Source organism: Jaculus jaculus, chromosome 2 (assembly GCF_020740685.1).
Source record: "Jaculus jaculus isolate mJacJac1 chromosome 2, mJacJac1.mat.Y.cur, whole genome shotgun sequence".
Classification (NCBI taxonomy): Eukaryota; Metazoa; Chordata; class Mammalia; order Rodentia; family Dipodidae; genus Jaculus; species Jaculus jaculus.
This window is the reverse complement of record NC_059103.1, coordinates 105,569,869-105,582,155: the sequence shown is the minus strand read 5'-3', so window position 1 is coordinate 105,582,155 and position 12,287 is coordinate 105,569,869. Positions and strand designations below refer to the sequence as shown.

At 40.2% G+C, this 12,287-nt stretch overlaps 1 protein-coding gene across 1 annotated transcript in view; it reads left to right on the top strand.

Annotated features, from left to right (window-relative positions):
- The window catches only part of LOC123458679 (proteasome subunit beta type-3-like), a 51,966-nt gene extending 42,059 nt beyond the window's left edge, over window positions 1-9,907 (top strand). Inside the window, exons 2-3 of the mRNA XM_045143533.1 lie at window positions 8,804-8,867; window positions 9,696-9,907. Coding sequence (XP_044999468.1) covers window positions 8,804-8,867; window positions 9,696-9,907 — 276 coding nt within the window. The remainder of the gene's footprint in view (window positions 1-8,803; window positions 8,868-9,695) is intronic.
- The last annotated feature ends 2,380 nt before the right edge of the window (window positions 9,908-12,287 follow it).

Below are 12,287 nucleotides of genomic sequence, written 5' to 3'. Positions count from 1 at the left end.
ATTTGTAGAAAAATGGTTGAAATTGGAACAGATCATTCTAAGTGAACTCATACAATCACAGAAAGACACCCATCACATGATCTCATTCATCTTCAGTTCCTAACCTGGATCAGCACAAGTTGCTGACATAACTGAATAGTGTTTTGAGGCTTGGACAATAGAGAGGGTAGGACTTGGGGGAAGGTAAAAGATGGGGGACACAAAACTGAATCCTAATTGAACTGGTACCATAGAATCCTATATCCTGGATGTTAGACTAATAGGTGAAACCCTCAAGAAGACCTGAATTGAAGGGTCCTGGAAAGGTTGAGATGAAACCTAACCTCAAATTTCTCCTTTTTCTCTTTCTTCTCTGGCTTTTTCTTTTTTCTTTTCCCTTGCTGCTGGCCTGTAATTCCCCATACCAGGATGTGGTCTACATCCACAATGAGCTATTGGTCAGAGAGACCTACTAGATCTTCCAAAACAAACAATACAGTCTTCTGTCAGAGCACTTGATTACTCACCAGAAGTTAATGATAAGTCCCTAATGCTGAAGACACCAAACACTGTTGGCACAAACCATGGAGAGACATGGTTAAAATCTGGAGGAGAGCCAGTCCCCAGACAGTAAGCCCATCTAGTGCTGGAAGGCACTACATGAGCTACTAGGGGAACAACATCTGTCCAAGCAACTCAAAAGACTAAGCGACTCAGAAGGAAACAACCTGATGGGATGCTCACACAAGAGCAATAGTGGCACACAGCCATGGTGGATAACCAACAGCTCTTGGATTGGCTAATAGATCTGCTCAGTGGAAAGAAAATCTGGAACTGGGAAACAGGTCAGAATCATATCCAGATAATGATTCCACTTTCCATTGTCAAGCTCCCACTAAACTTAGACTATGAGAGGGTCTAAACCCTTTTAATTTTCTCTAAATTAATAATGTTTATCCCATTTAACTGGTGCTGACTTCATTCTCTTGGAAAATCTGCTTCTATTTTTCAGATGGGAGCTGGACCTGAGGAGATAAACTACCCAGTGTACTCCACCCCAGCCCCAGCTGAAACCACAGAGGAACTGGGGAAATGAGCAAGAGTGCTGCTTTCTTAGTGAATCTAGTATCAGCACAAGGGTGATGGGGATAGATACTGAGGACACTCAACACCTACCAAACCAGAGGTCCAGAGGCTCCTCAGTGTCTGTCACTGAAGTAGACTTAAAATGCTCCCAGCATGGCTCTGGGAATTTTGCATAAGAGGGGATGGAAAGATTGTTAGAGGTACAAGTTGGGACATTTTGCCCAGAGACATCACCTTCCCTATCACATAATGCATGACCCACAATCCCCATGGGGTTGACCTGCATCTTTAATGAGGAAGAGGAAGGCCTCTTCAGAAAAGAGGCAGGGAGCAGGGAAAGGATAGTAACAACATGTGTTGTTTACATACAAAATATGTCCATGTCTAATAACAAAAAATTTAATATATCAAAAAAAAAGTGTGCTGTTTAGTCTTTAGGAACTGGTGGAGTTCTTGATGTGTCTCTTCTTGTTAATTTCTCGCTTTAAAACACTGTGATCTGACATGATGCAGGAAGTTACTAAAATTTTCCTGCCTTTATGCAGGCATGCTTTGTGGCCCATACGTGGTCAATTTTGGAGAAGTTTCATGGGCTGCTAAGAAGAATGTATAGAATTGGGCTGGAAAGTTCTGTAGCTATCCATTAGCTCTAGTTGATCTATGATGTTGCTGAGCTCTACTATTTCCCTATTGATTTTTTGCTTGGATGATCTATGTATTGATAATAATGGAGTATTGAAGTCTCCGACTATGATGGTGTTGGTGTTTATTTTTGTTTTATTGTCAAGTAGATTTTGTTTTATAAGCTGTGGCACCCCTGTGTTTGGCACATATATATTTATGATTGGGATGTGCTCATGTGGGATTATTCCCTTGATGAATAAGAAGTGGCCTTCTTTGTCCTTTTTGATTACTTTTGGTTTAAAGTCTTATTTTTTCAGATATTAATATAGCAATACCCACTTGCTTTTTATTTCCATTTGCTTAGAATAGCATTTTCCAACCTTTCACCCTGAGGAGGTGTCTATCTTTAGTGGTGAGGTGGGTTTCTTGAAGACAGCAGATAGAAAGGTCCAGTTTTGTTTTGTTTTGTTTTGTTTTGTTTTGTTTTGTTTGATCCACCCTGATAACCTATATCTTTTAATGGGTGCATTAAAACCATTAATAAATTTGAATTAATCCATGTCATATTGACATGTTTTATGGGTTTTGGTGCTTTCTTGTGTTTTGTACTATTTTGAGCCTGGCCTATTTTGCTTATTGTGATCTTCTTGTTGGCTCAAGATTGGTTATTTGGCTGTTCTGTGTGGAGTATTTCTTCAAGTATTCTCTGTAGGCTTGGTTTATGTTCATATAATAATAGAGGTGTCATTTTTCATGGAAAATTTTTCTTTCACCATTCATTGTGAGGGATACTTTTGGTGGGTAGAGTAGCTTGGGTTGGAACCCATAATTTTTTAGACTTTAAAGAGTTCCATTCCAGGCCCTTCTGGCTTTCAGGGTTTCCACTGATAAATATGATGTAATTCTGATGGGAGTGCCTTTGTATGGTGTGAGTTGTTTCTCTCTGCTGCTTTTAACACACACACTCTCTCTCTTTGTTTTCATTGTTAAGAGTTTTAACTATGATGTGTCTTGGAGAGTTTCTTTTTTGGTGCTGTCTGTTTGGTGTTCTCCATTAATTTTGTTGAATATGTTCTCTATGCCTCTGACCTGGATTTCTTCTCCTTCTGGTATACCCATGATCAGAATGTTTAGTCATTTGAGGGTATCCCACAGTTCCCTCATATTTTGTTCACTTGCTTTTTTGAACTTAACAAAGTTTTTGGCCTCCAGATCAACTTCTGTCTTGTCTTCCAGGTCAGAGGTTCTGTCTTCCACATTAATAACTCTGTTCATGAGGGGTTCTAGAGAGGTTTTTATAATTTCTGTTAGATATTTTGTTTTCCATTGTTATTATTTTGCATCATGTCCATCTCTTTTTTGAGGTACAATTTCAATTTGAGTTCTATTTTCTTGATGTTTCCTATAGTTCATTCTTGCATTTGATCAACTCTTTGTTTTTGTTTTGTTTTGTTTTTCGAGGCAGGGTCTCACTCTAGCTCAGGCTGACCTGGAATTCACTATGGAGTCTCAGGGTGGCCTCAAACTCACAGTGATCCTCCTACCTCTGCCTCCTGAGTACTGGGATTAAAGGCGTGTGCCACCACACCCGGCTTTTTTGATCAACTCTTAATTAAACTTAATCAACTGGTTGTGGAGATCTTCCATTTCTTGACTTTCTTTCAATTTGTTCATATCTCTTTGGAGGGCTCTAATGTTTTCTTCAATCAAGTTAAGCCTACTGTCAAAAGCTGAATACTCTAGGATATGATTCTGTGAAATTTTATTGATATGATTGTTAGTTCTTTGATGGTTTGATTCCAGTTAAATGATATTTTTGATTAGGGTCTCATTAGGCTCATTGTGTTTTAATTTTGTGAATAAATTTCTGTTGATTTCTCTATGATTTCATTGGTGGCCCAAAGTGAGGTTAGAGGAAGAGATTGAGTAAAGAAAAGCTGAAGGGAGGGCTAATCAAAATCTAAGAGGAGGAAAATAAGCCATATGGAATCCTCTGGTTTCAGACAATAGAACACTCAGGAGCCATAGATTGTTCTTAGAAAATTTTCAATGCCAGAGATGGGATACCTCCAGTGAGTTGTTGGCCAGGCAGGTCTCTGGTGCCCCCAAAACATTATAGGCCATTGCCAAGGCCCTTGGTTTCCCACCAGGAATAGATGGTAAGACCCTTTTGCTGAAGACTACACATACTTGGGCTTCAAGGCCCCTGAGAAATCCTGCTGGAACTGAGCTGATGTAGACCATGTAGACCAGCTGACAGAAAGTTGGAAGAAGCCATTCTACCTGTAGTTCAGTGGGAGAAAGAGATACCACCAGTGAAGATACTCAACAGTGGACACTGCAAGCCTTATATTTTGCCAGCCAGGCCAAATGAGCCAACGGGTTCAATAGTGGCACATCTGTCATGGTGGAAACCAATTGCCCTCCAATTGGACTGGAGGCCACCTCCATAGGAGGGAATACATCCCTGATACTGAAAAGTTAAAACAGGGGTGGTCATGAGCCTAAGGGTGTAACATCTGCTGATGTCCAGAAAAATGTATATACTATGCTTATCAAACTGCCCAGTAAGTGCTTCTCTTAATATTTATACCATTATATTAATGCTACTACTCTCACTTTGGGTAGAGATGGCAGTGACCTTGGGATGACTCAGAAGGTATCATAGTGCCAGAAAGAAGTGACTGGAGTACTGGGTAACATCTCGATCACATCTTCCAAGGCTCAGGGTCTAATGCGGAAGAGGTGGCGGAAAGAATGTAAGAGCCAGAGGAAGGGTAAGACTCCTTACAATGTGCTCCCTCCAGACATAAAATGGCCTGGATATCCATGACCTTATAGTGCCTGCCACTACCTATACAATACCATCATAAGAGGAGGAAAAGATGATGACATCAAAATAAAAGAGAGACTGATTGAGATGGGGAGGGTATATGATGGAGAATCAAATTTCAAAGGGGAAAGTGAGGGGGGGGGAAGAGAGGGTATTACCATGGGATATTTTTTATAATTATGGAAAATGTTAATAAAATTTGAGAAAAATAATAAAGTACCTTGTAATAAACCTAAAAACAAAAGTTGGACTGAATGCATTGCATTTTACATCATGGATGGTTAGCAGCTTATGGGAGCAAGGGACAGAATGTTGTGGTTTGATTCAGGTGTTCCCCCTAAACTTACGTGTTCTGAATGCTAGGATCCTAGCTAATGGAAATTTGCAAATTAATGCCTCCTGGAGGCAGTGTATCATTGGGGGTGGGCTTTAGGGTATTATATCCAGTGTCCCCTTGCCATTGTTTGGCATACTCTCCTTATATTGGCCAGGAGGTGATATACACCCTCTGCTCATGCCATCATTTTCCCCTGCCATCATGGAGCTTCTCCTTGAGCCTGTAAGCCAAAATAAGCCCTTTTTCCCAAAAGCTGTTCTTGGTCAGGTAATTTTTGCTAGCAATGCAAATCCAACTGCAACAGGGCCTGAATGCTGAAGGAGTGCCTTGCTCTATAAAGTTGGGTTCACTTCCTCCCTGAATTAACAAATTGGCAGCCCACCTGGTACTATGGAGTACAACAAATGCAGGAAAGAGAGGGTCATTGAATTTACAAAATGGCTTTTTTTTTTTTTTGAACTGGCCATGGGTAGTGTCTACATAATGAATTTCAGGTTGGCCTGGGCTAGAGCAAGATCCTACTTAAAAAAAAAAGCACATGCCTTCAATCCCAGCACTGGGGAGGCAGAGGTAGGAGGATCACTGTGAGTTGGAGGCCAGCCTGAGAACACAGAGTAAAATCCAGGTCAACCTGAGCTACAGTGAGACCATACCTTGAAAAAACAAAACAAACAACTGTGCTGAGAATATAATACAGAGAAGCAAGGATAAAGGGAAGTGGGCAAGTCAGAGAATAGGCTCAGCCATATTGAAGTGACTTCAGAGAAAATTGAATCCAGTGTATTAAAGGAAGTTCTTTAAATTTTGCTGGACAAAGGAACAGAAATGATTGAGGAAATCATGTTTTCATATATTTTTATTTATTTATTTGCAAGCAGAGAGAGGGAGAAGAAAAACAGAATGGGCATGCCAGAGTCTCTAGCCATCGGTAAATGAATTCCAGATGCATGTGCCACCTTGTGCATATGGCTTACATGGGTACTGAGGAATCAAACCTGAGTCCTTAGGCTTCACAGGCAAGCACTTTAACCACTAAGCCATCTCTCCAGCCCATAAAGAAATGATTTTCAAGGTGGTAGAGATAAATGAATATTTTCAGGCTAAAGGGAATGAGCCAATAGAAAGAAAGGCATGGGTGGCTCCCCAGTCTGGGGTTCTAATGGAGGAAAGAAATAGCACCAGTAAAAGAGTGACATGGGAAACAAGCAACAGATGCATGGGACAAATTCACAGTAAGGTCAGAAGAGAAGACTTATTTGGACATTAGTTTCAAATTGTAACTATCAAAAAGGCCTTCCCTCCAAAATATTTGAGAGTAGTATAACCCATAGCAGTGAGAAAGGGTTTGCCAACCTTTCCTGTAGCCTCTCTTGGGAAGATGCCGTTGACTTCCTAATTCTCATTACTACCATTTCTTCTGTTTCATTCTCTGGTAAATTGGATTTTTTTTTTTTAACCAGTTAAATCCTACCACTTTGCTCTTTATACCACACTTCTTCTTCAAAGCACCTGACATCCTTTTTAGCTTTAGTTTTACAAATTCCATAATAAACTGAGTGGTGTGTTCATCAGGTCTCCATTTTGTTAGAGGAAGATTGAGAGTTTATATGGGGCTGCTCTCCTTCTGCAGAGCCACATTCATGGCTGGATCACTCTGCTCTAAAGGTGCTGCCTGTTACATTTTGGGATGCTTAGCAGCAGTCTTGGTCTCTCCCCACTAGATGTCAGTGCCACATTTCTCTCTCCTCCTATCCCTGTCCCATCCCAACTGTGACCAAAAGATGTCTCCTAATACTGCCAAATGTGCCCTATGGGTCAAAATTTGCCCTCCGTGTAGAACCACTAATCAGGATGTCAAATCTCTCAGTACAGTATCAATAGGTCTTGGTAGTGCCAATGGAAAGACCCAGGATAAAGCTGGGTATTTAATAGCTATATTCTGTTTGGATATCCTTATTAACCTTCCATTTCTTACTACTGTTCTTAAAAGTAATCTAATGCAAGCCCTACCATGTAAAACATCATGGGAATGAAGATACTGGCTTCCTGTGTGGCTTCTGAGAACAGTAGTAAGATATGGATGGTAGCAGTGATATCCATGACTCAGGATGGAGATATAGCTAAAGAAATGGGAAAGGGGGCCTAGATGCAGGCAGATGAGAGCTGGCAGGTGGGGCAGAGCCCTGTCGCCCATAATGCTGAATGGCTTTGCAGCCTGCTTTCCTCCAGATGGCTTGCTATTGCTGCAGAATATAGGAGTGAAGGGCCTGTCCCCCAGGGTGATTTGTGTGCCTCACTTCTGCTAAATTTTTTTAATTTATTTTTTTAATTTTATATAAATTATTACAGATTATACTCTTTCATACCCTTGACCCAGTTCCCATCACCCTTAGATGCCTCCTCAGTGGAGTTAGAGTGTTCACTGTGGGGCATGAAGACCTCGGTCATCCCCATAGGTTACCTGGGGGGAGGGACCATGCCTCAGGATATTCCTACCCACTCTGTGGCATTTACAATCTTTCTGCCCCCTCTTTAGCAACATTCCCTGAGCCATAGCAGGCCTATTGGCAGTCTATTGATTTAGTTTTGAGTTCTCTGTAGGATCTGAATTTCTGCTTCGATAAATTTTGTTTGATCACCGTATCTGTAACCATCTCCCTGGAACTTGTCGTCAGGCTAGCAGTAAGAGCAGTACTCATGTTGCTACAGATGTGGTGGCATGACTTGTGGTGGCAGTCATCTATCTTCTTGTCTTAATAATGGATCTTGCTTCTCCATTTTCTCTTCCATTTGAAAAAGAAAGCAGATGCTCCAAACAAGAGCAAGAGAAACTTGGGATAAAAGGGGTATGCAAAAAAAAAAAAAAATCCCCTTTTTGGTGTGTGCAGTGTTCTCCAGAGATCAGTGGAGGCTTCTTTCTGAAGTCTCAGCTTCCTGACCTTGGGATTCTGACTTGGTTTTCAGTAGCAAGTTAGAGAACAGTTGTTATCCATGGAGTCTATGTAGCACTATTACACTAGTGTGTATGTCTTCACCAGTTGGTTAGAAGTTTAAAATTTATTGACACAGAGACTGGTTTTAGGTTACCAAAGTGGCTATTGTCACACACATTAGCAATCTTAAGATAGCCCTACTGCTTTACACTAAAACAAAAGAGAGAAAGCCTGAGGTGATCCCACCCCAGAAAGAATGAATGATAGGAATGTAAACTCTTTTGAAGAGGTAACTGAAAAGAAAGAACCTTCCCTTCAAAGTCATAATTTATTTCATCCCTAAATTAAGAATATGGCTGTGTTCTGAGCACCTGGTATTTATTTTGGAAGCATGAAAAATGTGTGGAGTGGGTCATGAAGTGTCCATGGTTCCAGAATAACTGCTGAAATGCAGCATGAGGCAAGTCATGATGACCCCGAGGAAGAGAGTAGTGAAGCATTGGAAGATGGACCATGGTTTGAATAGAGACCCAAAGATGTTTTAGATATACTAGGGCTATGTATAAGGGCTACTATGGAGCACTGATGGCCTGGATTGGAAGTTTTCCCAGGCTCTTCAGCTAAGCTGGAGGAGAGGAAATGGAAAATCCAGAAATTGTCAGTCACTGGTTATGATATCAGACTTGAACTACAGATGTTTGATGTTTGCTTGATAGTTATTGAGTTTACATTGCTCTAGTCTCTCTTTGTTATGCCTTATAGCAGTTGGAAATGTTTATTCTGTTTCTTTATATGTTGAAAGTATGTAATTTGTTTTGAATGTACAGGACTGATGGCTAAGAGATAATCTTAAATCTCAGATGAGCCTTGGAAATTTGGAAATATCTTAACTTGGTAAAGACCATGGGAACCTTTCCAGTTGAACTGAATATAATTAACATTGTAGATGGTTATGAATCTATTGGGGGCCAGGGGTGGAATGTGGTACTTTCAATGGATGTCCTCCAATAGATTCAGGAGTTTATTACAGCTCGTAATTTAGATGAGGAGATGCCGGGCAAGAGGAGGTGTCACTGTAGGCAGATTCTAAGGTCCAGCTCTAAAGTGTAGGGGTGGGTCTGGAATTTCAAGCCAAAGATATGCAAAGTGCTGGTGCTTTGTCTGGAGTTACTGAGTATGCTTTCTTGTGATTCTGCTGGTGGTTGCTTTTTATTCTCTCTACTTGGAACTATGAAAGAGGGCTAGCTTCTTCTGCCATTATGGAACTTCTATCTGCAAGCTTCACTAAATCTCTTCCTCCATAACTGTGCCTGTTTTGGAAGTTCATCATAGCAATCTGAAGCTGACTGTAACATAAACTGTTTAATAATACCTCATTAAGTTCACCAAAATAATACAGGCTATTGCCAAAACACTTGGTTACCTGCAAAAGCTAAATGGTAAGTGTCTATTACTGAAGATACCACAGCCTGTAGCCACAGAACATCAAGTGATCTTTCTGAAACTGAGAAAGAATCTAGTCCTCATAGTACTGGAAAGTGCTATGAGAGTGGCTGGAAAATAACAGTCGCCAATTGATTGATTAAGAAGGAGATCCTGCCAGTTACAAAATCAACCAGCTGAGCAAGAAGTATACACTTGTGCAATAGTGGCACACAATGTAAGAACCAACTGCTCACAGATTGAAACTAAGACTGGCTCAGTGGGGAAAAACTCATGTATGGCTCTGGGAACCAAGCCAGTTTCCCTAGAACAGGAAACCAATAGGCTCCAGAGAGAACTTCCACTGCTCTCTAGTAAGAAGAATGGACATACACTTTAGTATATCTTTCTAATGACAAGGCTTATCCCCTTTATTCAAAGTTTTCTCACTTTTGCTTGGAGAATCTGTTATATTTTATAGATGGAGGAGATATGGCGGAGAACAAGTATACAATAATACTTCAAGAGGAGAAAACCAACTGTCTACCAGGAAATGGGTCACCTCCACTTCACCTGCTCAGGCCCAGAAGTCATTACAGAGGAAGCGGTTACACAAATACTGCTTTCACGGCTAGTCTGAAAAACAATTCCAGGGAAATGGTGACAGACACTGTGATCACTCAAACCTCGTAAAAAAAAAGAGAGAGATCCAGAGTCTATATAGAAAGAAATACTAAATCAGATCTCTATCTTGCACATCAAGGCTCAGAAAGCAGCACAGAAGAGGAGCAGAGAGATCATAACAGCCTCAGAGTGGGTGGGAATGGCCTGAGACACCATGTTTACCCCATCCCTGCTGAGACTGATAGGGGCCTCTTAGTCCCCACAATGAACATCAATAGCCAAAGACACTCAGCAGACTTGGGGTGTGGGGGAAGACTCTATTATTAAATGTATGAAACCTTTTTATTAAAAAGAACACAATAGGCCAGGCATGGTGGTGCATACCTTTAATCCCAGCATTTGGGATTGTGGGCTTTTTTTTTTTTTTTTTAGATAGGGTTTCACTGTAGACCAGGCTGACCTAGAATTCATTATGGAGTCTCAGGGTGGCCTCAAACTCATGGTGATCCTCCAACCTCTGCCTCTCAAGTGCTGGGATTAAAGTCATGCGCCACCACACCTGGCTTCCACAATAAATTATTAAAATATACTTTAGTGTTTAAAATTTAGCATATACCTAAAATAAACATAATGTGTTTACTTGGATTTAAGGAAAATGAGACTTTATTTTTTATTTAACGTTAATATTTATTTTATGTTCATTATAACAGGTTATACTCTTTTATCCCCTCACCACAGCTCCTATTACCCTTGAGACCCTCTTCAGTGGGGTCATGGTATTTACTGAAGGGTCATGAAGACCTGAGTCAGTCCCTGTGTGGTAGCAGGACCATGCCTCAGGATATGCCTACCCACTCTTTGGCTCTTATAACCTAATCCTTCTAACCCCTCTTCTGCAATGTTCCCTGAGCCATATCAGGCCCACTGGAAGTCTGATTTAGTGTTTAATTCTCTGTAACCTCTGGTTATTTGTTTCAATGGGTTTTAATTGGTCACTGTGTTTTCACCCATAAGCTGGGGCTAGCTTTCAGGCCAGCAGAAAGAGCAGTGTTGAGACTTCATTTTAAAGAAGGAAAAAAGGCATACTATCAAACTCACTTAGCAATTCACAAACCCCAAAATTGTACCTAGGAAGGAAAAAATATTGAAGTGCACACCTGTATAAGCAACAGAACAGAAACTTGTTCTTTAGATGCTGTTTGTTTTGTTGTGTTCTGGATAAACAGAAATAATAAACAACTCATGAGGGAAAAAAGTACCTCATTAAAGTCTCATGAAATTGAACATAATTTAAATGTTTACTTAAACTTTAAATGCTAAGGATCTTCACATTTGTATGTTAACAAATAATTTAAAATATTTTAAAAGACAACTTTTTTAAAGCAAAATCATAGAAGAAAACTACCCCCAAATTGGGAAAGATGTGCCAATGCAGATACAAGAATCCTTTAGAATACCAAACAGACAAAACCTGGAAAGAACCTCTCCTTGTCATATTATAATTAAACAACCAAACATGCAAACCAAAGAAAAAATATTGAAACCAGTTAGAGAGAAAAATCAAGTTACCTATAAAGGCAATCCCATCAGGATCACAGCAGATTACTCAACACAACCTTTCAAAGCCAGAAGGACTTGGAGTAATGTATTCCAAGTTCTGAAAGATAATAACTGCCAACCAAGGTTACTTTATCCTGCAAAGCTATCCATTCCAATAGACGGAGAAATAAGGACATTCCACAACAAAAGCAGGCTAGAGGAATATTTGAAGAGAAAACCAGCTCTACACAAAATACTTGAAAGAATCCTCCATGTTGAAGACAAAGAAAAGCACACATATAAGGAACCTGGAAAAAACAAACAATATTCAAATACTAGTTAACAAAAGCGAGCAACGGTGAAAACCAGAAGTACTACAAAAAAAATGGCAAAAAATAAATACACACCTTTCAATAATATCTCTTAATATCAATGCCCCAACCAAGTAGACTGGGTAAAAAAGCAGGATCTTTCAATTTGTTGCCTCCAAGAAACTCAACTTTCTACAGAGGATGTACACTATCTTAGGGTGAAAGCAAGCAAATGGACCTAGAAAACAAACAGGGGTTGCTATCCTAATATCTGACAAGGTAGACTTCAGTCCAACATTAGGAAAGATAAGGAAGGTCACTTTATATTGATTAAAGGCACACTCCAACAGGAGGACAGTACAATTCTGAACATATATGCACGTAACATGGAGGCTCCCAACTTCATCAAACAAACACTATCACAACTAAGGAGACAGATAACACCAAACACAATGGTAGTGGGTGACTTCAACACCCCACGCTCATCAACTGACAAGTCATTCCAGCAAAAAATAAACAGAGAGAGGCATCAGTATAAATAAGGCCATAGAAGAAATGGATCTAACAGATATATACCGGACATTTCATCCAAATGCTGT